Source organism: Hemitrygon akajei, chromosome 4 (assembly GCF_048418815.1).
Source record: "Hemitrygon akajei chromosome 4, sHemAka1.3, whole genome shotgun sequence".
NCBI lineage: Eukaryota > Metazoa > Chordata > Chondrichthyes > Myliobatiformes > Dasyatidae > Hemitrygon > Hemitrygon akajei.
The window spans coordinates 180196416-180222822 of record NC_133127.1 but is presented as its reverse complement, the minus strand read 5'-3'; the positions used below and the strand labels follow the sequence as shown (position 1 = coordinate 180222822).

Genomic DNA, 26407 nt, shown 5'->3' with positions numbered 1-26407 from the left:
CTGTAGGTAACTTCTAAGGTAGGGACATGTTTGGCACAGCTTTGTGGGCCGAAGGGCCTGTATTATGCTGTAGGTTTTCAATGTTTCTATGTTTCTTTCTGAGACTGGAATCAAGACATGATACAAGACTGAAACAAGGATAAGATTCTAAACAAGACCCTAGACGAGAATCCCAACTTAAGCTTACAATTGAACACCGAACCTCAGATAAAGTGTTCTTTAATTATGAAAATCCTGGCACCAAACATGGCCGCCAATTAGCAGGGCAGCCTGAATCTTTAAAGGGGCAGCACTAGCTATCCATATTCTGGAAATTCCCAGTGTCTAAACACCGGATGTGTGCACGTTGTAACACCTTACTCAGTTATTTGCAGAGCAGGCTCCCACTGAGATTCTTTACAGCTCTAGAAGGAACATCAGTTCTAGAATACTTTTAGAATAGTTTACTGATTTGCATTTCAACACAAATGATTCATGCACTATCTCCAATCTCATCCCCTCAGCTTTCACTATACTCTTCCCAACATCCCTGAACTGAGCCACGCTTTGCACGGATTCATTTCTCACCGTGTCGTGAATGTGTCGCAAGGAGGAAGTCCAGTTGGGACCCATTGATTTGGCAGCTGGTTGGTTTCAATGATCTGCTTGATTATGATGTCAGCTCGATAATTTTGGTTTGAAGGCCCTAAAATTCACATCCTTTGGAGCACTGAGGTGGTAGCCCACAGGGAACCCAAATCTCACTGCAACAAATTATCAAGGCTGTCTTATTAGCACTTCAAAGGCGCAAGAGTGAATCAACTGGGTTTTTACAACAGCTTGTGGAAACTGCAGTTTCATCCCCTCATAGACTCAAAGCAGCACAGAAGGAGACTGTTTGGTCTAGATAAAGTGGAGTTGGAGAGGGTGTCTCCAACAGAGATCTCAGTTTCAGAAAAGAAAGATATCCCATTAGAATATAGATGAGCAGGAATTCCTTTCAGCAGGTGGTGGTGAATCTGTGGAATTCATTACCACAGAGAGCTGTGGAGGCCAAGTCATTGGGTGTATTGAAAGTGAAGTTTGATAGATTCTTAATTAGTAATGGCTGAAAAGGTTACGGGGAGAAGGCAGGAGAATGGGGTTGAGAGCGATGATAAGTCAGCCATGATTGAATGCCAGAGCCAATTTGATGGGCTGAGTGGTCTAATTCTGTTCCTGTGTCTTAAGGTCTTGTGGTCTTATTATGCCATATTTAAGTTTGCTGATGATACCACAGTCAATAGCTGAATCAAAGGTGGTGACGAATCAGTATATAGGAGGGAGATTGAAAACCTGGCTGAGTGGTGCCACAACAACAACCTCTTACTCAATATCAGCAAGAACCCAAGAGCTGATTATTGACTTCAGAAGGAGGAAACCAAAGGTCCATGAGCCAGTTCTCATTGGGGGAATCAGAGGTTGAGAGGGTCAGCAACTTTAAATCCTTGGTGTTGTCATTTCAGAAGATCTGTCTTGGGCCCAGCATGTAAGTGCAACTATGAAGAAAGCACAGTAGCGCCTCTACTTCCTTAGAAGTTTGTGAAGATTTGTGATGACATTTTAAATTTTGACAAACTTCTATAGATGTGTGGTGGAAAGTATATTGACTAGTTGCATCACAAACTGGTATGAAAACATCAATGCCCTTGAACTGAAAATCCTACAGCAAGTACTGGATATGGCCCAGTCCATCATAGGTAAAGTCTCCCCACCATTGAGCATGTTTTCTTGAAACACTGTCGCAGAAATACAGCATCTATCATCAAGGACCCCCAGCTTTCAACCCATGATCTCTTCCTGCTGCCATCAGAAAGAAGGTACAGAAGCCTCAGAACTCACACCACCAGGTTCAGGGTAAGTCATTGCCCCTCAATCATCAGGCTCTTCAACCTGGGGGGATAACGTTACTCAACTTCACTTGTTCCATCACTGAATTGTTCCCAAAATCTCTGAACTCATTTTCAAAGATAATTTATCTCATGTTCTTGATATATATTTGCTTATTTATTTATTATTACTTCTATTTCCTTTGTTTATGCAGAGTTTGTTGTCTTTTGCATGAAGGTTGGTTGTTCTTCCTACCGTGTGTAGTCTTTCATTGATTCTATTGTGTTTCTTGGATTTACTTGCCCACAAAAATTGAATCTCAGGGTTGTATCTGGTGGCACATAGGTACTTTGATAATAAATTTACATTGTGCTTTGTACATATTGTCTTGGCTGATCGATTGTAAAGTAATACCCCCAGTCCTATTCCCCTTTAAATACCTGTTTTGTGTTCTTTTAATATCAATTATTGTCTGTTTCCACATCGCTCATGTTTCAAATCATTGCTATTCACTGTGTAAGAAATTCTTCCTCATTCTATATCAGTTGCCTAAAAGTTACATCTGTGACCCTCAATTCCAACTTTGCCAAATATAGTTAGGTTACTTCAAAAACTTCAAAAGCCAAGGTAACAGATTCCCAGTAACCATATGACCATCTTATACATTTTTCATTCAGCTAACTGACTATAATTAATAAACTGCCATAGCTGTCACATCTCCAGGTTATTAGTCTGAGTTTCCATACTTTTAGTCCACAAATATAATTACTATATTACTGTATCTACTTAGTAATATGGGTGGTGGGGTGGGGATACTTCTCTACCAAATGAGGTGTAAGGCATTCCTTTGCTACAGGTCACTCTTGGGTAAGGTGTAAAGCCTGCTTAGTCATCCCTCCTACCCTACTAGGATCACCTGAAGCTAGGAGCAGGTGGTGGATGGTCATTTGAGCAGCTGGTTCATATCACAAGTTACATGACCACTGATGCCCGGCAGGCTGTCTCTGAAGAGTATTTGTAATGGCTGGGATTGCCCTTATTGTAAAGACACTGCCACCTGGCAACAGTAAATCACTTCTGTGGAAAAAATTGCCAGAAACAGTCATGGTCATGGATAGACCAAGATCACCTACGTCATCTGACACGGCACGTAATGATGATTATAATAATGATCGGAATACTTGGTATTGAGCTCATGGGTAGAGTTTCATTATATCTAGAGATACTAGATGAGAATCTAAGGATAGAATTTAACATTTTCAGAAATATTGCATGAGGGTAGAGTTGAGTAGAGTTGACATTATTAGTAATTTTAGATTAAAACGTTTATAGAGCTTGATATTTTCAGGAAGGTTAGATAAGGATCCTCAGGACTGCAAATGAGAATTCTATGGATAAAGGCTGGATGTATTCAGGAAAATTAAGTAGATGTACTTGTTGACATTTTTAGTAATAGTTATTGGGAGTTGGACAGAGGCTGTCTTTGACCAGATCTAATTTGAATGAATTAATTCAACATCTGGATGCATTTTATTTCTTTCAGAGAAATTTCACAAGAAGATAAAAACTGGGAAACAAACATTCAGGAGCTACAGAAAACGGTAAACAATGTTTTATCATTACCTCTTACACTAATATGAATCATAGCTAGCTATCTCATGGATGAGAATGCTACATTTTTATCTGAGAAGAACAATCCTTCCATTTTATCTTCAGATGACTCCTGTGGAAGGCTTAGGATTATAAGAAATAATTATTCATTCACAAGATGTAGATGAACCTGGCTTTGTCAGCAGTTATTGTCCATCCATAGCTGTCCCTGGAAATTGATGTTTTGTAGGCTATTTCACAGTCAATCACATTGTATGGGTCTGGAGTCAGTCAATTTAAGAATGGGGATTTTCCTTCCCAAATATAGTTAGTGAACCAACTGAGCTTACAAAAATGTCACAAACATTTTGTTCCAGATATATTTACTTATTTGAACTTAAAATCTCCCCATGCAGATGAATAGGTAAGTTGGTTTATTATTGGCAGATGTACCAAGGTACAGTGAGAAACTTACCTTGCATACCATTCGTATGGATTAATTCATTACAACAGTGCATTGAAATAGTACAAAGTACTGTCTCAAAATACAGAATCCGAATCAGGTTCAATATCACTGGCATAATAAAAACTGTAAAATACAGTACTGTGTCAATGTGGAGCGGAGAGCAAGTTTGTAAATCTGGCAGGAGTAAAGGATGTTGGAATTGGTGAGGGTGAAGCATTGTGGGAGAGGTGTGGGATGGGTGGCAAAGGAGTGCCAAGGGTGTAGGGTGGCATGGGTGGACACACCCAGCCCTGAGACACCAGGAAAGGTCATTTGATTCCATAGATTTGGTTTATTCTTCATTACAGAATGTCTCTCTGGTGCTTCCCTCTCTTTCTCCTCTCCTTTCCCCTTTTCCCAACCATGATTCCCCTCTCCCTCCCGCCTTCAACACTCTCAGCTCACAATAGAGACCCATATCAGAATCAGGTTTATCATTACTCACAGATGTCATGTTTTTTTTTTGCAGTTGTACAGTGCAATACATAAAATTACTACAGTACTGGGCACAAGTCTTGGGCACCCTAGCTATTTTTGTATATGTGCCCAAGACTTTTGCACAGTACTCTGTGTATGTGCGTGTATGTGTGTATATAAAGTTAAATTAACTAAGTAGTGCAAAAAGAAAGAAATAAGAAAGAAAAGTGAGGTAGTGTTGGTGGTTTTAAGGTCTATTCAGAAATCAAATGGTGGAGGGGAAACCGCTGTTCCTGAATCATTGGGTGTGTGCCCTCAGGCTGCTGTACCTCCTCCCTGATGGTAGCAATGAGAAGATGACATGTCTTGGGTGATGGGAGTCGTTAATGATGGATGCCACCTATTTGTGGCATTGCTCTTTGAAGATGTCCTGGCTGTTGGGGAAGTTAGTGCCCCTGACAGAGTTCACAACTTTCTGCCGCTTATTTCAGTCCTGTGCAGAGGCTCCCCATATCAGATGGTGACGTAGCCAGTTAGAATACTCTGCACGGTACATCTGTCGAAATTAGCGAGTGTCTTTGGTGACATAAACTCCTAATGAAATATGGCCACTGTTGCGCTCTCTTTGTAATTGCGTTGATGTTGGGCCCAAGGTAGATCCTCCGAGACAATCACAACCAAGAACTTGAAACTGCTCACCCTTTCCACCTCCGATCCCTCGATGAGCATTGGTGAGTGTTCCCTTGTCTTATCCTTTCTGAAGTTCAGTCAGTTCCACAGAGTGATGAATAAAATATCACACTTACAGAGAAAGTGCACTGCAGGTAGGCAATACGATGCTGTGATGGGTGTAAAGATATGGCTCAGATTGTTATTCCAGTTTCCAGATATTTAATCCAGTAACATAACTGATCATTTACTGTTCCCTAGATGTGATACACAGTGATTACCATTTCTTATTTATAAACACATAAATGTCATAAATAAGAGATCTTTTTTGTATTGAAGACCGGTTTGCCCTTTTGAGATTTGAGACAGACTATATCATTATTTCTTCTTCAGTCATCTATTTCTTGCACTGAGGCATCTTGCACCTACTTTTATTACCTTTTATTCTTTTCACTTTGATTCTCTGCATTGTGGATGCAGAGTTTCACTTAAGTTTCTTAAGAAACGAAGAATGTTCAAATTAATTCAAATCAAATGTAATTATCATTCAAACTATACATAGATACAGCTGCAGGAAGCAACGTTCCTCTGGGGCCAAGGTAAAAACATCCAAAATAACAAGCAAATTTGAAAGTAGTGAGTAACATTCAAACAGCGAGTACATAATATAAAAATAGCGAGCAAAGAAGCTTGAAAAAAAAACGTGTATATATAGTCCAAGATCCTGATCAACAATGTCCTGCAATCGATGGTACAGTCTCCCAGCAGTGTACAGACACATGCAATCCAGCCTGTCATTTCACCCCTCAAACACGGGACGGCAGCACCAATGGGAGAGGCCAGGCCCCAGACAAGCTCAACCACGATGAAGCTCTTCCGCTTCTCTCACCTGGCCTGCAGCAGCGGGCAAGCCCAAGGCTTGAGGCCTAGATCTTGCTACAGCCAAGGCTACACAGCTCCCATGTCGCCTGTCCCTCTACCAGACCAGGGTAACAGGCCTGCTGCAGCTTACATTAGCACTGTCCAACAGGGTTTTGTGATTGCGGGTGAAATGTCCGAGACAATCTCCCATGGTTATACTGCACCAACTTCAATACTTCTGAGTAGCGGGCAGCAACGTAGTCTGCAGCCAGGTCAGCTCTTCCAAACCTTAACTGGCTCCTCAAACATCCTTGCGGGCTCCTCTGATATCCCGACTGGCCCCTTCCCCTTCTCCGATCCGCTGGCCAGTTCCCACAACACCCCGGCCAGCTACTCCGAGCAATGACCAGCTCACTAATGCAGTAGACTTGCTGCACCTGCAGTTGTTGGAGTCCAGTACAGTCTTACAATCATAAAAGACACACACTTAAGAAAGAAAAGAATACCTTTGGTTTGCCCCAGAGAGGCCGCTGCATCCAAAGGCACTGCTATCTTATCAGAAGTATCTGGTAATGTTGTGTACCAGAGTTAAAATGACATGATAGACATAGTCATAGAGTGATTAGAGCACTACAACACAGAAACAGGTCCTTAAGCCTAACTAGTCAGTGTTGGTCTGGTTTACTGCCCAGCCCATCTATCTGCACCTAGAACATAGCCCTCCATATCTCTCTCATCTGTGTACCTATCAAAACTTCTCTTAAATGTTACAATTGAAGCCACGTCTGTTGGCATCTCATTCCATTCTCGTATCTTCCCCTCAGATTCCTCTTAAATACTTCACCTTCCACCCTACACCTCACTCAACCTGAGGGGAAACAGCTTGCATCCATTCACCCTATCTATACCTCTATAAAATCTCCCCTCGTTCTCCTGCACTTTAATGAATAAAGTCCTAACCTATTCAAACTATCCCTGTAACTTGGGTCCTCAAATGCCAGCTACATCTATGTAAATTTTCTCTGCGTTCTTTCAAGCTGATTGATACTTTTCATGTAGGCAGGTGACTAGATAGAAATATAGAAAATCTACAGCACATTACAGGCCTTTTGGCCCACAATGTTGTGCTAACCATGTAATCTACTCTAGAAGCTGCCTAGAATTTCCTTACTGCATAACCCTCAATTTTTCTAAGCTCCATGTACCTATCTAAAAGTCTCTTACAAGATCCTATTGTATTCGCCTCCACCACCTTCGCTGGCAGTGCATTCTACGCACCCACCACTCTGTGTGGAAAAACTTACCTCTGATATCCCCCCATACCTTCTTCCAAGCACCTTAAAACTATGCCCCCTTGTGTTAGCCATTTCATCCCTGGGAAAAATCCTCTGGCTATCCACATGATCAATTCCTCTCATCATCTTATACACCTCTATCAAGTCACCTCTCATCTTCCGTCACTCCAAGGAGAAAAGGCCAAGTTCACTCAACCTATTGTCATAAGGCCTGTTCTCCAATCCAAGTAACATCCTTGTAAATCTCCTCTGCACTCTCTCTATAGTATCCACAGCCTTCCTGTAGTGAGGTGACCAAAACTGAACACAGTACTCCAAGTGGGGTCTGACTAAGGGTTATACTACATAGCTGTAACTAAGGTCTTATATAGCTGTACACAATACTCTAAATTCAGCTTCACCAACATCTTGTACAACTCACATGTAGTCCTCGACAGTGGTGGGGCTCATCACCAAAAATGACGAAGCAGCCTAGAGAAAGGAGGTGGAAAATTTCGAGGCTGGGTGCCAGCCAGGCAGATAACATCTTCCTTAATACCAACAAGAGAAGGGAGCTGGTTATCGACTTCAGGAGAACTCGATCCACTCACATCCCTCTTTCCTTCGGTGGCAATGAGGTTGGAAACTGTGAGCAGTTTCAAAATCCTGGGAGTGCGCACAATCTCTCATAGTGCGAGAATACATCCTGCACAATCAGGAAGGCTCACCAGTGCCATGCGGAAGAGAGCTGGCATGTGCACATTTAAACTCAGGTCATTCTACAGATGTGCAGTAGAGAGTATTCTAACGTGCTGCATCGCTGCATGGTATGGAAGCCGCACTATGGCAGACAGGAAGATCCTACAGCCGGTAGGCAGTCAAACCTGCCCAATGTCTCACTGGTGCCATATCTAGGGCGTATATATGGAGAAGGCCAGTAACATCCTGAAGGATCCCACCCACCCTGCTCATGGACTGTTTTCCCACTCCCCTCAGGAAGGAGATGGTATGACATAGGAGCAGAATTAGGCCACTTCGCCCATTGAGTCTGCTCCACTGTTTCATCATGTGATGTATTATCTCTCTTGACCCATTCTCTTCCCTTCTCCCCCTAACCTTTTACAAGAGCCTATCAATATCTGCCTTTAATAGATCCAGTCACCTGATCTGCACAGTTGTATGTAGCAATGAATTGCACAGGTACGCTACCCTTTGGCTAAAAAACTTTTTTCTCAGCTCTGTTCTAAATGGATGTCTCTCAATTCTGAGGCTCAGCCTTCTGGTCATTGACTCCCCCATTACAGGAAATATCTTTTCCAGATCCGCTCTATCTAGGTCTTGCAATGTTGGACATGTTTCAATTACATCTTCCTCCATTCTTTGAAACTCCAGTGAGTACAGGCCCAGAGGCATTAAACGCTCCTCATATGTTAACCCTCACATTCCTGAGATCATTCTCGTGAATCTCCTCTGGATGCTCTCCAATGCCAGCACATTTGTTTTTAAGATAAGTGGCCCAAAACTGCTCACAGTACTCCAAGTGCAGTCTGACCAATGCCTTAAAAAGTGTCAGCGTTACATACTTGTCTTTGTATTCTAGTCCTCTCAAAATGAATGCTAACATTACATTTACCTTCCTTAACACGGACTTAACCTGCAAGTTAATCTTTAAGAAATCTTGCACAAGGACTCCAAAGTCTCCTTGCTCACTGATTTTTGAATTTTTCGCTCATTTACAAACTCTGTGCCTTTATTCCTTCTGCTAAGGTGTATGACCATGCACTGCATTCCATCTGCCACTTTGCCTATTCCCCAATCTATCTAAGTTCTCTCTGCAGATATCCTGCTTCCTCAACGTTACCTGTCCCTCCACCTATCTTCATATTGTCCACAAACTTGACTACAAAGCCATCAATGCCTTCATTCAAATAATTGACATATAATGTGAAATGATGTGATCCCGACACCAATCCCTACGATACACCATTAGTCACTGGTTTTCCTCCTGCCAGTTTATCGATCTTCTATCCGTGCTAGTACATTTCCTGTAATACCGCAGGCTGTTACCTTGTTAAACAGCAAGATAATGTGCAGCACCTTGTCAAAGGCCTTCCGAAAATCCAAATAAACAACATCCACTGACTCTCCTTTGTCTATCCAGCTGATAATATCCTCAAAAAATTCCAACAGATTTGTCAGGAAAGGTGGTTTTTCTATGAAAGTCTATTTTATCATGTGCCTCTAAGTACACCAAAATCTTATCCTTAATAATAGACTCCAGCCAATGAAGTCAGGCTAACTAGCCCATAATTTCCTTCCTTCTGCCCCCATCCCTTCTGAAAGGGTAAAGTGACACTTGTAATTTTCCAGTTTTCAGGAACCATTCCAGCATCTAGTGATTCTTGAAAGGTCATTACTAATGCCTCAACAATCTCTTCTACTATCTATTTCAGAACCCTGGGATGTAGTCCATCTTGTCTAGTTGACGTATCTCCCTTCAGGCTCTTCAGTTTCCCAAGTACCTTCTCCTCAGTAATAGCAAAAACACTCACTTCTGTCCCCAGATACTCTTGCATTTCTGGTATTCTGCTGGTATCTTCCACAGTGAAGGCTAATATGACCATATTGTCATAAGTCAGGTGTTGAATCAGGACCCAACTACAGGTCACAGACATTGGAGTCCCTGAAACAGGACGAGACAGAACCCAAGGACAGGGACAGGATGCAGTCTAGGCAGGGGAAGCAGGACCAGGACAAGGGACTGGGGCCGAGGAGCCTGGAGTAGACTCCAAGCCCAAGACTGGACAAGGACCCAGAACCTGGGTCTTGCCTCAGGCTCAGACCCCCAAACCCAGGCGAGGACGTGACGAGGCTTGGCTAGGGACTTGGGGTCTTGAGGCTTGGGTCGAGGCTGGAGGCCAGAGGTTGCAGGTTTGGGTCGAGGCTGGAGGCCAGAGGCTGCAGGCTTGGAGCTTGGGGCAGACTAGGAACTGTATATCAACATGGAGCCAGGACTTATCCTCCGACAAACCAGGACTCATCTATAACTCCACACCAAGGTGGGGAAGGACCATCCATCAGGTAACAGCAGAATAGCCTGACCTACCCAACAGAGGCAAAGACAAGACAAGACAGATTCACCCCACAGGGAAACAGCAGAACAGCTTGACTTACTCCACAGAGGCAAGGACAAGGCAAGACAGATCCCCCCACGGGGCAACAGCAGAATGGCCAGACTTACCCCACAGGGGCAGGAAGAGACAAACACCAAGGAACAACAGACAGTTCCACCTCTGCATCAGGGTAGCTCTGAGCAGCCGTTACAGCCAGCAGGCTTCACTGGCTACAGAAGCAACCAGATCCCTCCCTAGCTCGGAGTGGCTGACAGCCACCCAGCTGGCCCGGGAAACAGCTGAATCCATACCACAATGACCACTCCAACTACTACCAACAAGGCTCCCAGAAGCCATGGTTCTCCAACACAGCCCCAAGGATGGCAAGAGCCCATTCTAGCCTTCCACCAGCCATGAGTATCTTGACAAGACAACCTCCCAACCACACTCAATACCAGGGCCACTTATATTCCCAGTTCCAATATGAGCCTCAGGTGTTTCTAGTTAAGTCCAACCGCAGCAAGGGATCGCCGGAAAACCCAGAGTCCGTGGACCGGACTACGGACTTCGGACTGAACCACCACACATATAACAATTACAGCACGGAAACAGGCCATCTCGGCCCTTCTAGTCTGTGCTGAACGCTTACTGTCACGTAGTCCCAGCGACCTGCACTCAGCCCATAACCCTCCATTCCTTTCCTGTCCATATACCTATCCAATTTTACTTTAAATGACAATACCGAACCTGCCTCTACCACTTCTACTGGAAGCTCGTTCCACACAACTACCACTCTCTGAGTAAAGAAATTCCCCCTTGTGTTACCCTTAAACTTTTGCCCCCTAACTCTCAACTCATGTCCTCTTGTTTGAATCTCCCCTACTCTCAATGGAAAAAGCCTATCCACGTCAACTCTATCTATCCTCCTCATAATTTTAAATACCTCTATCAAGTCCCCCCTCAACCTTCTATGCTCCAAAGAATAAAGACCTAACTTGTTCAACCTTTCCCTGTAACTCAGGTGCTGAAACCCAGGTAACAGTCTAGTAAATCTCCTCTGTACTCTCTCTATTTTGTTGACATCTTTCCTATAATTCGGTGACCAGAACTGTACACAATACTCCAAATTCGGCCTCCAAATAATGCAAAATACTTATTAAGTTTGTCCATCATTCAAATGTTCCCCTTTACGAGCTCTCCAGTGTCATTTTCCAGTGGTCCGATATCCACTCTCGTCTCTTCTTTACTCTTTACATACCGGAAAAATTTTTGGTATCCTCTTTTATATTATTGGCTAGCTTACCTTCATAATACAAATCTTCTCTCTTTATGGCTTTTTAGTTGTCTTCTGTTTGTTTTTAAAAGCTTCCAAACCCTCTAACTTCATACTAATTTTTGCAATATTATATGCCCTCTATTTTTCATTTATGTTGTCTTTGATTTCCCTTGTCAGCCATAGCTGTCTCATCCCCCTTTAGAATATTACTTGTTGTTTAGGATGTATCTTTCCTGCGCCTTCCGAATTTCCCCCAGAACCACCAGCCATTGATATTCTGTTATCATCCCTTCTAATGTCCACTTCCAATCAACCTTGGCCAGTTCCTCTCTCATGCCTCTATATTTCTCTTTACTCCACTGTAATACTGATACTTCTGACTTTATCTTCTCCCTCTTAAAATGCAGGAAGATTTCTATCATATTATGATCAGTGTCTCCTAAGGGTTCCATTACCTTGAGCTCACTAATTAGATCTGGGTCATTACGTAACACCCAGTCCAGAATTTCTGCTCTAAGTTGCTCAACCACAAGTTGCTCTAAAAATTCATCTCATAGTCATTCTACAAATTTCTTCTCTCGGGATCTAGCACCAAACTGATTTCCCTAAGCTACCTGCATATTGAAACCCTCCATGATTATCACAACACTGCCCTTGGTGTACATGCCCTTTCCCATCATCATCTATAGCCCACATTCCGGCTCCTGTGTATATAACTCTCATCAGGATCTTTTCACCCTTGCAGCTTCTTAACTCCACCCGCAAGAATTCTACACCTTCTGATCTTATGTCACCTCTTCCTAAGGATTTGATTTCATTTTCTACCAACAGACCCACCCGCCCCCTCTGCCTACATGCCTGTCCTTTCAATATAATGTGTATCCTTGGATGTTAAGCTTCCAGTTATGATCTTTTTTTTAGCCACCACTCAGATATGGCCACAACATTATATCTACCAGTTTCTGATAACTGTACTACAAGATCATTTACCTTATTCCATATTCTGGTTGCATTCAACTATAGAACCTTCAGTCTTGTATTCATCACCCTTTTTGAATTTGACCCTCTGTTACACTTTAATTCATCCCACTGATTGCAATTTTGCCCTTTTATTTGCCTATCCTTCCTCACAGAATAAAACTAGCCCATCCTGAGCCCTCGTTCTCTGGTTCCCATCGCCCTGCTGAATTAGTTTAAGCCTTTCCCTGCAGCTCTAGCAAACCTGCCCACAAGGATATCGGTCTCCTTCATGAAGCTACATGGAATCCACACCTGGACCATCAGACTCAAAAACTGTAACTTTTCCCAAGCATTGAGGCTGATTGTCATCTCCACCCACTAACCCTTCCCTCCATACCACCCTCTCCCCCCAAATCATTTATAATTTCCTCTCAATCACCTTATATAGACATTCCTGTGCCTAGAATCACTTTATGAACATACACTCAATCTACGGTATGTATACAAGCTCTTTGTATATTTATATTTATTGTGTTTTTTAATCATAGTTTTCTTTATCTTATTGTGTTTTTGTGTGCTGCATCAGTTCTGCAGTAGCAAGCATTTTGTTCTCCTTTACACTTACAGTATATACTGGAAATGACATTAAACAATCTTGAATCTTGAATTAAGCATTTGCACTCCAAACTCAAAGTCAATGAATTCCCAATCAGCTAAATTTCTTCAGCACTCTGTGTGTGTTGCTCTGGATTTCAAGCATCTGTGTTTATGTATCCAGGAATTTTTAAAGCTTCAGATATCAATAACATTACAGAACTCCCTTGATCTTGGTATTGGTATTTGTTTATTATTGTCATGTGCACCAAATAAAAAGCCTATCTTAAGATTAGATAAGATAAATCTTTATTTATCTTGAAAGAAATGATTGCTGTGAGGTTAAAATATACACTTTAAAATACAAAATGTAGGAGTTGAGATATGGAAAAGATACAAAATAAGCATTAAAAAGTAATAGTGCAAAAGACAGATGTGCAGTGAAACCATATACTTAAATACTTAAGGAGGAGGAGTTGTAGAGTCTTAGAGCCACGGGAAGCAAAGATCTCCTGTGGTGTTCGTTGTGCACCTTGGTGGTATCAGTCTGTTCCTAAAGGTGCTCCTCTGTTTGTCCAGTATGTCATGGAGGGGGTGAGAGGGATTGTCCATAATACTCCGTAGCTTCTGCAGCATACTGTTTATACAGATCAAATCATTGCACAGTACATTGAGCTAGAATAGCGTAATTAGTAACAATGCAGAATAAACTACAAAACCCACTGACAAAGAGCAGCGCAGATAGAAAGTCCATTCAAGAGGCTGACAACAGAGGGAGTGAAACTGTCCTTCAGTCTGGCAGTGCATGCTTTCAGGTTTTTGTATTTTCTGCCCATTGGATAAAAGTTTTAAAAAATATTTTCTCTTCCTACACAACTTACAAAAATCACTTGCTATTTGGCGTTCAAATAATCCCCAGGTAAGGAAATGCGAAAGTAGTTTTCCAACTATTTTGTTTAACCACAAATGTTACTTACACTGTCAAGCACCAAATGAACTTTGGTGAGCATTAAACATGAGTTATTTCTCTAAGCAACTAATGCAGGGTTATTTCTAAAGTACAGTCAGAATAATTCTATTTTTGTTCATTTGTGTGAACTAATGTTACCGCATATCCACTGGAGAATAGGAAGTTTAGAAGTAATGACATTGGTGAGATGCTAACAGCACTTGAAATTTGAAGAGATTTCCTACAAAGGAAATAGTAATAGTAATGCAAGAAACATCACAGAATTTTCCAAAAATTGGGGGCAATGTCTCCTCTGATATTTGGGTTACTATTTTTAAAAATCAATATTAAAAATGATCAAAGATTAATTTTCAGTCTGTCAGAGGACTAGGAGATTTATTGATCGGCAGATGGACCTGTGCCTGATTCATACTACCGTCTTACCATCACAGAGACTGATCTATAATGTGTTTGATATTTTTTTTCTTTTCTGTTCCATTAAATTTATGAAGTTTTAGCTGCAATTTTTTTCACTTTTTTATTATTGATTATATCTTTGCAGCACAGGATAATGGACAAGACCCTGCTGGTGAAATGCTCAAGTGTTTTGGGTTTTGTTATTCTCATGTTCTTTCTCAATTCGTTTGTCTCCAACATCCATCTCGATCTTGGTAAGTGAGGCTTATTTGTAACAGCGGGGTGGTTGAATCTTCAGTAGATCCTTCAATATGTAACCTTTCTTACTCTAACTCTCTGGAGTGATCTTCACTGGTTTCTGCTTTCCTCCCCATCTCTTTGGTATGTTTTGCTGTTTAAGTCCTGACAAGATTTCTGCATTCTTGCTTTCTTGACCTTTGGTCAGAGAGTCATGGAGCACTGCAGTACAGAAATAGGGCAATCAACCCACCCAGTCCATGCTGAACTATTGTTCAGCTTATTTCCATTGACCTGCACCCAGGCCAAAGCCTTCCATAGCCCTTTCATTCATGTACTTATCCAAATCTCTCTTAAATGTTGAAATCAAACCTGCATCCATCACTTCTGCTGGCAACTCATTCCACACACTCAGCACCCTCTGAGTGAAGTTCTCCCTCATGTTTGCCTTAAACATTTCACCTTTCACCCATAACCTCTAGTTCTAGTCTCACCCAACCTCAGTGGAAAAAGCCTGCTCACATTTACCCTATCTATACCCCAAATAATTTTGTTTATGTCTATCAAATCTCTTTTTATTCTCTTAGCTCTAGGGAATAAAGTCCTTAATAAATTCAAACTTCAAAGTTTGAATAAATTCAAACTTTCCTTTTAACTCATGACCTCGAGCCCCAGCAACATCTTTGTACATTTTCTCTTTGGTTTTGTTTGACTGCCAGCTCTTCTGTTTGTCCAATGATTGTGTAATTTATGGGTCTATTGCTAATAGAGCAATGATCCTCCCCCTAGCACGACATGTTGATCTGTTGCCTGCACATGTGCTGTTTTCTATGCATGCATGTTGTTCTCTTTTGCTCTCTCTCTCACACTCGAATACACCAATTAAAGCCATCTCCCACATACATGCTTTCATTTAATTGATATGTAGTTGTGCATAGACAACAGATCCGGTGGACTTTTCTCCTGGTTTCCGTTCCAGGGAAGCCTCGTGCTAATGGATCACTGTGTATTGCCCGCTCTTCATGTTTATTTCTTCGCTTTATATCTGTATATTCCATTAGCTAACTTTTCTGTGACACCTGTTGATGGGCTGTTGATAGGCAAAATTGGTCAAAGTTGGGGCTGCAATTATTGAGAGATGATGGTGTTTCAAATGTTATCACAATGACTTATCCATCTTCCTTTTCTTTTAATGATTCTTTTAGCTTTTAAAAAGTTCAAGTTTATTGTCATTCACCTGTATACATGTATATCACGCAAGGAGACAAGGCTCCTCTGGACAATACAGTACATGTAACTCACACATGTAACACAAAGTAACAAATAAAAAGGTGCATTTACGACACAAGTTAAAAGGTAAACAGTATAACTCCACTGGTGCTTCACATGTGATGAGGTCTGTGTGGTGGTAGGGAGTTCAGCAGTCTTATGGCCTGGGGGAATAAGCCATTTGCCATCCTAATGGTTACTGTCCTAATGCTACAGTACATCCTGCCTGATGGTAGGGGATCAAATGGATGGGAGAGATGCTACGGTGTCTGCTCCAGATAAGTATCTCTATAGGGTGGAAGAGAGACCCTGATGATCCTCTCAGCAGTCCTTGCATATCCTTTGTAGGCACTTGTGGGCAGATTCTCTGCAATTCCTCTACCAGATGGTGATGCTGCTAGTCAGGATACTCTTGGTGGTGTAAAAATTGCTTTAAAAGGGGGACAAGCATCCCTGCCTTTTTTTTTAAGAAGACAGATTGTTCCTTTGGAACTTGTTCTTTTTTTTGGTGGTCTTGTCCATGGCCTCAACATTCAAAGTAAATTTATTACCAGAGTACATTCTGCCACCACAAATAGCCCTGAAATTCATTTTCTTACAAGCATACTCAGTAAATCCATAATAGAAAAATAACCATAATAGAATCAGTGAGACACCACGCCAACTTGGACATTCAATCAGTATGCAAAACACAACAAACTGCAAATACAAATGGAGAGAAATAATAATAATAATAATAATAATACTAAATAAATAGACAATAAATACTGAGAACATGAGACGAAAAGTCCTTGAAAGTGAGTCCATAGGTTATGGGGACATCTCAATGATGGGGTAAGTGAAGCTGAGTGATGTTATCCCCTTTCATTGAAGAGCCTGATGGTTTGAGGAGTAACAACTATTACTGAAACTGATGGTGGAAGTCTTGAAGCTCCTGCACCACCTTCCTGATGGCAGCAGTGAGAAGAGAGCATGTCCTGGGTGGTGGGGGTCTCTGATGATGAATACTGCTTTCCTGCAACAATGTTTTATGTAGATGTGCTCAATAGTGGGGAGGGCTTTACCCGTGATGGACTAGCCTGTATCCACTACTTTTTGTAAGGATTTTCCATTCAAGGGCATTGGTGTTTCCATACCAGGCTGTGATGCAGCCAGTCAATATGCCCTCCACTGCACATCTATAGAAGTTTGCCGCAAAGTTTTAGATGTCATGTCGAATCTTTGACAACTCCTAAGAAAGAAGAGGTGCTGCCATGCTTTCTTCATAATTGCGCTTCTGTGCAGGGCCCAGGACAGGTTCTCTGAAACGATGACACTGACGAATTTGAAGTTGATGATCCTTTCCACCTCTGATCCTCTGCTGAGGACTGGCTGGAGAGCAGCATTGATGGGAGAGCCAGCTATAGAGGACAGCCATTAACCCAGCCTGTTGCACCTCTCTTCTCTCCCACACTGCCTCCAGAGCCTCATCTGCTGGATGGCTGTCATAGGCAATGCAACAGTATGAGGGTCTGGTCCACACAACAACCAAGGGCATGCAGCTCCCCTGCTGCTGGTCTCTCCAATGAAGAAATGAACCCAACATGCAGTATTTTGTATTACGAATGTCTTGCAATCATAAGAAAAACACATATTTGCATCATTTGTGGGACCTGGTGTGGCCGCTGTGACCATTTTACCAGAGATTACAGGGCTGATCCTACCCTGAGCATGCAGTGCAGGAAATTCTGTCTAGGGAACATCTCTGTCTCCTTTGACTTGAATTTGATCAGTGTAGAGGGAAAAGGGGAAACAGGGACTTGTTAATGTGAATCTTCCCTCTACAGCGTATTTGTGTCTCTTAACATCTTCCTCAGTAAGCTAAGACAAATATGTACCAGTCTGTGAAGTTCTAGGATGGAAAGCTCCTTCTCTATCTTTTCTGGATCTTCCTGTCTGTATCTCAGGAGACAAACTATCTATTGATATCTATTATAAGCCGATGGATTCCCAGAGCTACCTCAATGCCTCCTTCTCCCACCCTGTCTCCTATTAAGATATTGAAATGGTGAGCGTCCTTTCGAGTCCGTACTTTAAATACTGCTTGCCCCTTGACTTCTTCCAGCAGTTTTATTTTTCACTCCAGATTCCAATATCTGTAGTCTCTTGAGTCTCTTCATCAGCGTTGGTTCCAGAATGAACAGGACCAGTTTAAAAGAAATGGGTGATGCAGTTTCCTCCCCCATTCAAAAGATGTACAAGATAGAGTTAGTAATTCGTTGGCGTGCAATAGCGGCATCAGAAGTACGGCGGCACTTGAGGGCTGCTCTAGCACATTGCCGCAGCTAGTGACATATTTCACTCTGTGTACACAGAAGGCTGGAGGAAGGCAGCATCTATGGAAAGGAATAAACAGTCCACGTTTCGGGCCGCAACCCTTCACCAGATCTGGAAAGGAAGGGGGAGCTGAGTTCCTCCAGCATTTTGTGTGTGTCACTCTGGGTTTCCAGCACCTGCAGAATCTCCTGTGTTTCTGTTTCACTGTATGTTTCGATATACGAAATAAAGCTAACCTTTAAATCTGCTAATGATTCATATGGTAAATTTTATGTCTAAGAGCAAAGTCATGATGTATAAACTGACGGTCTTCAACACTGATTTAATGTACTTGTCTCAGCTAGATATTCACATGTTCTTGTGTATACGAGTGACCTAACTCTGGCTTTAGGGATTGATTTGTTTGCCGAGCTTTGCCTCACTGCTTCAGATCATCATCAGTCTGTGAATATTACAATGCTGTCAATGAAATGAACTATCAACAAACATGCCCAAGAGGTGCTCCAGAATAATAAGTCAATTCACAGAGTAAGTTATTCGTACATTAACAAAACCAACAAATCTGTACCCAATGTAATGCCAATTTATATAAAGCTTGTTGCTAGCCCCCAGCTAACATACACAATTCATTGAGTTGAATCTGCTCCAATTTTAGACCTGCTACTTGTTTTACTAATTAACCTACTCCCCAACAAGTTTCTTTCTACTCTTGGCAGCTGAGCGTGCAAAGGTATGAACATAGTAAAATAAGTGTATGCTGGCATTAATAGCTAGGTCTGCACTTAATGCCCATCCTAGTTGAACCTTTAGAAGATGAGTTGCTTCACGCAAGAAAGTAGGAGCTGGTAAATGTCACCTGATCTCTCAACCCTACACTGTCTCTCAATATCTGCTTTGCCCCGGCCCTTTCCTCCTAGCCCTCAATTTCCCGATCTTTCAAAAATTGTCTATTCACTCTTTAAATGCCCTCAGTTATCTAGCCTCCAAAATAGAGAATTCTAGTGTAAAGAGTTCCAGAGATATGTCACCCTCTGCAAGACTGAAGGATCATTGTGTTTGTAGTTGCCTCATTTAAAACACTACAATGTGGGCCATTGAGACCTGGTAACTTGTCCACCTTTGGTCATTTACCTGCACATTGTGTTTTATAGAATTGCTTTTATATTTGTATATTTTTTGTTCTTTTATTATGTTGTTTATGCTAATTGTGTTTTTTATGCTGCATCAGATCCAGAGTAATAATTGTTTCATTCTCCTTTACACTTGTGTATCAAAGAAAGGCAATGAACAATCTTGATCTTGCATCTTGAATCAATTAGTTTTTTCAATACTCTATCCCTTGTGTTAACGATTGTCACAAGTTTTTACATGAAAATCTAGCACATGAGCAATCTTTGGGAGGCTTGAAATGTTCTCCACAGTGAAGTGTGATGCACAGAATTGATTTAACTTATCTATAATTTCCTTGTAGCCCTGGTTTATACGAAAACATTGAGATGGATGAAGAACTTCAGTCATGTGTAGAGTGGTTAGTCAAACTGGGATTGTTCTCCTCAGATTAGATAGTGTTAAGAGGAGGCTTACCTTTTCAAATGATGAGTGGATATGTAGTAAATTGGTATGTTAACTAATCAATGTAAACACTTGCAATTTTTATTTCATTTTGATTTTTATTTAGAGATACAGCACAGTAACAGACCTTTATTGAACTCACGCCACCCAATATCATCCTTGTGACCAATTAACCTACTAACCCGTACATCTTTGGAATGAGGGAGGAAACCCACGAGGTCACAGGGAGAACGTATGAACTCCTTACAGAAAGCAGCAGGAATTGAGCCTGGGTACCTGGTACTGTAAAGCATCGTGCTAACTACTATGCAACTGTGCAACCCCAGAACAAAATAGTGGAAGGAGATCAATGTTAAGTTTCAAATGGAAAGGAACATATGCTTAAAACAGATGCAGAATGTAAACTTGCAGGCCAATGGAGCAGAAGTAAGGAACTGCTGGTAGCTCATTCAGAAGGTTGGCACCAGCACGATGGGCTAAATGTACTCAAAATTCCGAATGCAACCTCACTGATATGCAATTATACAACTGTTTTCTTTGGAGAATTCTTTGCCTAGAAATCAGTCTGGTTGGTAGACATGAAGAACACTGCAACAGACAGTGTGTGTGAAACATGCAATGTGGGATGAAGAGTTTTGATGCCTAAGCTGAGCTAGGAATGAGGTGGAGTTTGTTCCCCAAACTATTTGAGATGTGGGTCTGGGGAGAGGGTATCTGACATATACAGAGATTACAGAGTCCTGGGGAGAACAAGGCTCCCTCTGGTTCATAGGACTGTGGGTTCGTGAAGAGGGTGTGGAGAAAGATACAAGGGCCTGTGTTGTGGTTCATCCTGAGCAGTTCTGCGATAGAGGACTCTCTGATCTATGGGCTCTTTCCTGGGACACACATGGAAACAAACATCAAATGCTGCTGGCTGATCATTAACTTAGTGAAAGACATCCTTCGGTATACTGGAAAGCTGTTGGTCTGCTAATACATTGAAAGTCCATAGAGGAATGCTGCTGACTAGCAAATTCCAGGCTGCAGGAGTACGTGCTGAGGAACGCACTGAAGTAGTAACTACAAAGCTTCTCCTCCTACTGGAGAGGGAGGGACCAGGTTGGGTGAGAAAGCCAGTAGAGCTGCAGTAATGTATCTCCCCAGAGTGCCACATGAGTGGTAGCAATGCTGTCAATGTGTAGGAATGCAGTAGAACAGTACTGAAAGCATTGACAATGAACGTAAAGAATGAAAACACATCGCCCAGTTTATCTTACAAATATTTTTTTAATTATGAGTAAACATTTTTGATAAAAAATGAGCATCGTAAAGACATTTACCGTTTCCCTGAAGCGGTCCTTTCCTCCTTAAAATGCTGGATTTCTTTGAACCTGGTAAATTTAACTAATTGGTTTTAACCAGAAAAGCAGATTATCAAAACCTAATATTGTTATATTTGATTATTCAAACCACACCCCACACCTTCATTAATCTTCAAATTGGAATGAGTTAAGCAAGATGGGTTCAGTTCTGAATTTTAACATCCTTCCTGAACCCCTCTCTGAGGAATTAGGATTAATCCAACTGCTGCTAACCTCACATTAGCAAACAGAGTGAAGGCTAACTTAACTGGACTAGATCAAAAATAGGCTGAAAGCAGAAATATTGTGAAAGAACTGGATCTGGTTTGCAAACTGGTCCAACATTTACAGGGCATGTTATGGAAGCTTGGATTAACTATAGTATACACTCAGTGGCCACTTTATTAGGTACAGCTGTACACCTGCACGTTAATGCAAATATTTAATCAGCCAATCCTGTGGCAGCAACTCAGTGAATAAAAACACACAGACATGGTCAAGAGGTTCAGTTGTTCAGACCAAACATTAGAATGGGGAAAAAATATGATCTGTGACTTTGACTGTGGAATGATTGTTTGTGCTGGATGGAGTGGTTTGAGTATCTCAGAAACTGCTTATTTCCTGGGGTTTTCATGCACAGGTCTCTAGAGTTAATAGAGAATGGTGTCAGAAACAAAAAAACATCCAGTGATTAGCAGTTCTGTGGGCAAAATATGCCTTGTTAACGAGAGATTTCAGAGGATTAGTTCTAGCTGACAGGATGGCAATAGTAACTGAGATAACTACACATTAAAACAGTGGTGTAGAGTAGAGCATCTCTGAATACATAATACATTGAAATAGATGGGCTACAGCAGCAAAAAACCATGAACATACACTTAGTGGCCACTTTTAGGTACCTTGGTATACCAGCTGGTTAATGAAAACATCTAATCGGCCACTTATGTGGCAGCAACTCAATGCATAAAAGCTTGCAGGCATGGTCAAGAGGTTCATTTGTTGTACACAGTGGCCACTGAGTATATTTGGATATTTTTATATGGTGCTTCACCTTTTTGTTTCATTGTCATTGTTAAGATCAGGTCATAAGTCAACAGTTAGGGTTTGTTGATCTTTGAACATAAGATGTTTGCCTGTCTTTGATTGTAGTTTTTAGTTGATTCTGGGACTGTAAGATACCCAGTTTCTGCGTGTGGCCCCGAGGAGGCACTGCAGGAGCCTTGGTGGTGGAGGAGGCTTACACACTCGGCTCCTCTGCTCACCCTCTGTTGAGAATAGCTGTAAGCAGAGAGTAGCAAGCAGAAAGCATTATGCAGCATATAGCAAGCAAACATGCAACTTGCACTAACTACAAGCACTCCTACAGTACTGCACTAGACACTTCACACACACCCTGTGAGCAAATACTCCCACCCACCCAAGAGTCCGAGCCCTTCCTTGTACGCACAGGTGTGAGGCAGGGGTGTGTGCTAGTGCCAGTGCTCTTTAACATCTTCCTCTCGTGTGTTACCAAGCTTCTCCACAATGAGATTGAGAATAGCAGCGGTGTGGCAGTAGACGTCAGATTAGATGGCAACCTCTTTGACATCAGGAGGCTCCACGCAACCACCAAACTCCGTAGAGAGCGGGTCTTGGAGCTGCAGTATGCAGACGACTATGCTCTTGTGGACCATACGCTGGAGGATCTTCAGACTGTCCTTGCTGTGGCGGTGAGAGCGCACAGCAGGATGGGGCTGACTGTCAATACCACCAAGACAGAAGTGGTTTGCCAGTGGAGTGCCAGTGTCCCACCCACCCTACCTGCCTTCACTGTTGGTGATGAAAAGCTGTCAGTAGTGTCATCTTCCAAATATCTGGGGAGCATTCTCTCTGAGGATAGCGGCATTGACGACGACATCCAGAGCCGCATTAAACAGAAATCAGCTGCCTTTGGGAGACTTCGGCGTAGAGTCTTTCAGAACAGGAGCCTTCGTCCCTCCACAAAGGTCGCTGTATACCAAGCGGTCTGTGTCACCACCCTCCTTTATGGCTGTGAAGCTCGGGTAACCTACAGCCATCACATCAAGTCCTTGGAGCGTTTCCACATAAGCTGCCTTCAGTGCATCCTGGGAATTACTTGGCGTGAGGGGAGTGCCTCACACTGAAATACTTGTAAAGACCAACTGCAGAAGTATTGAGGCCATGATCACCCAGCGTCAGCTGCAGTGGCTGGGACACATGATAAGGATGCCCCCATGTCGGCTACCCCGCAGAGTGTTATACGGCCAGCTACATCATGGTCGACGCTCAGCTGGAGGGCTGAAGAAGCGCTATAAGGATCAGATGAAGAATGCTTTAAGGAAGTGCAAGATCAGACCCGAGGACCTGGAGGATGTTGCTACTGACCATATCACTTGGCGACAGCTGTGTAGGGATGGGGTTCGTATTCTGGAGATGGAAAGAACAACCAGAAGACAGCAGAAGAGAGCCAGGAGAAATGCAGCCCCGGTTGCCATCACACCCACCACTACTACATATACATGTTCCACCTGTAATAGAGCTTGTGGGCCCAGGATAGGACTGTATGGTCATCAAAGATCTCACCGTTAAAGGAGTGGATGTCGTCAATGGATATCGATGGACAACCGAAGAGAGAGAGAATAGTTTTTAATCGATTCTATCGTGTTTCTTTGTACTTAATGTGTATGCCCACAAGAAAATGAATCTCAGGGTAGTATATGGTGACGTGTATGTACTTTAATAAGAAATTTACTTTGAACTTTGGTAACATTTACACCACTGTCAGATTCCACATGCAATGTCAATACAATTATCCCTCTGCACACAAGATCAAAACAAAATGAAGGGGAAAATCAGTTCACTGAATGTTGCTAGACATGGTATCCTTTTCTCTTCTTCCCTCTTAGCCCTTCTTTCTATTCCTCGTGGTGTCTTGAATCATGCAGGGCAGCATGCTGATTGTTACCACTTCTGGACTGTGGCAGTGCTGTGAAGTGGTTGAACTGACAGGTATTGTTACCGAATTCAAATTCTGGAATTTAATTGGCTTGGTATTCAGGTTCTTTCTAAAATTAGCTGTATAGATTGTATAAATAAAGCCCTGTCAGTACCGCATCATTCTGAGGAAGAATCCTTTTCCCAATAAATTGTCATTCTACTGCGCTGCAGTGAGTTCCAGGTAAAGTCTGCAGAAAGGAAAATGGGGAAAAGTGTGCTTTACAAAGGAATTACATACACTGTGCATAATGTGGGACTTGAAAATGGACTGACATTCTGACAGTCTTCATTCAGACTTAATGATGGCAATATTTAAATGCAGTGTACATAATAAAATACTTGTGCTTAATTTGGCATTTTTGTAAAATACTTGACTTTTCCAATTACCTTTAGCAGCAGATGTACTGTGTGACGCCAGGCTTTGCAGAATAAACAACAATGACAGCAAAAAGCATTCATGTAGAGCCTCTGATACAGCAAACCCCTGCAGCTGAGGTGAATGTCAGACCTTTCTTCTAAATTCTTAGGCTATTAAACTGATGACCGATCAAAGCAGGAAACATTCGGGCAATTTACCAAATGCTTGGAAACACCAGGGCTTAAGACAGAAGAGATTGATCTGATGAGGTAACTGGGGAGTTAAGTCCAGAGAATTGTGTCAAAGCAGCTGTAGGTCAAAAATAAAAGAAGTTCTGGAAAGTGGGAAATTATGGAATCCGTGAGGAGTTGTTGGGCTGAGATTTACAGTGAAGGACATGGAGGGAGTGGTGCTGTAATGTTCTAAACCAAATTGACTTGAACTGAAAGATTTTAAATTGAAGTAATTAAATAAATTAAACTTTTTAAAAAAAGCTAATGGCAGTATCAGCACCATGAAGTGAATGGAGACAAAAACAAAGGAGGAAATTGTCAGGTCAGGCAACATGTGTGGAAGGAAGTGAGCAGTCAATAGCAGCACACAAAATGCTTCAGGAACTTAGCAGGTCAGACAGCACCGATGAGGGGAATAAACAGTCAATATTTCGGGTTGAGAGCCTTCGGCTAAATACAATATTCTGGAACAACCAATGTGTTGACTCTGAAGATTTTAAACTTAATTTAGAGATACAAGATGGTAGCAGGCTCTTGGGGCCCAACAGGCTCACACCCACGTGAGCAGTTAACTCACTAACCTCTTTGTCTTTGGGATGTGGTAGGAAACCAGAGCACCTGGTCATGTCATGGGGAGAGCGTACAAACTCCTTATAGACGAAGGCGGAAATAGCACCTGGAGTCACTGTTGCAGTAACATGTACCATGCCACCCCAGATGAAAAATAGATTCTGACACTGCAAGTGATTACCCCATCCTATGAATAAATATTTTAACAAAAAGCTCAGAAAGACATCATTGAATTATTACATTGCTAAGGACACTTGGAGATATTGTGTTTACAAAAGGCCTAAAGGAATTCAAGGGCTTGCAACAAATTCAAGGGAATTTGAAGAAATGTAGGCCACAACAGGGCAGAAAGAAATCAGCCAGAGTTTCTAAGCAACACACACTCAAAATGCTGCAGGAACTCAGCAGGTCAGGCAGCGTCTATGGAGGGAAATAAACAGCTGACATTTTGGACCAAGACCAAAATAATGATAGTTTATTTCCCTCCTGAGCTGCTGAGATCCTCCAGCATTGTGTGTGTGTGTGTGTTGTTCAAGATATCCAATATCTGCAGAATCTCTTGTATCTCAGTCAGAGCTCCTAACCGGGACCAACATTCAGGTTTAGAAGTGGACATTGTCTGAGGAAAGGTGACATCCTTGAACTGGAACAACCATATGCTAGTCTGAAACAAAGAACATGAACTGCTGGAAATGCTTAGCCGGTCAGGCAGCATCTGAGCAAAGAGATTAATGTTTCAGGATAAAGGCATTTCTTCATTTGTAAGGAAGACAGGAGTGGGTTGCAGGATAGAATAAAGGGAATAGCTGTGATAGATTGCTGTGGGCACAGGTTGTTAATCTGGAAGGTAAAGAGTTGAAGTTAGCAGTTCAAGCTACGCTAATGGAGTGGTGGTGAAGAGCAAAACCTGAGGAGGTATCACTACGGATGAGTTGCAGCAAAAAATGGCTTGCTCTGATATTGTTCGAGAAAGTAAATGATCAGTCTAGAAGGCTACAATATGCCCATTCAGAAGAAGAAGCATTGTTTCTCAAGTTTA

General features: G+C 42.1%; 1 protein-coding gene across 1 annotated transcript in view; it reads left to right on the top strand.

Moving 5' to 3' along the window:
• The window catches only part of oca2 (oculocutaneous albinism II), a 509488-nt gene that overhangs the window by 329062 nt on the left and 154019 nt on the right, over positions 1-26407 (top strand). Inside the window, exons 17-18 of the mRNA XM_073041884.1 lie at positions 3392-3449; positions 14619-14727. Coding sequence (XP_072897985.1) covers positions 3392-3449; positions 14619-14727 — 167 coding nt within the window. The remainder of the gene's footprint in view (positions 1-3391; positions 3450-14618; positions 14728-26407) is intronic.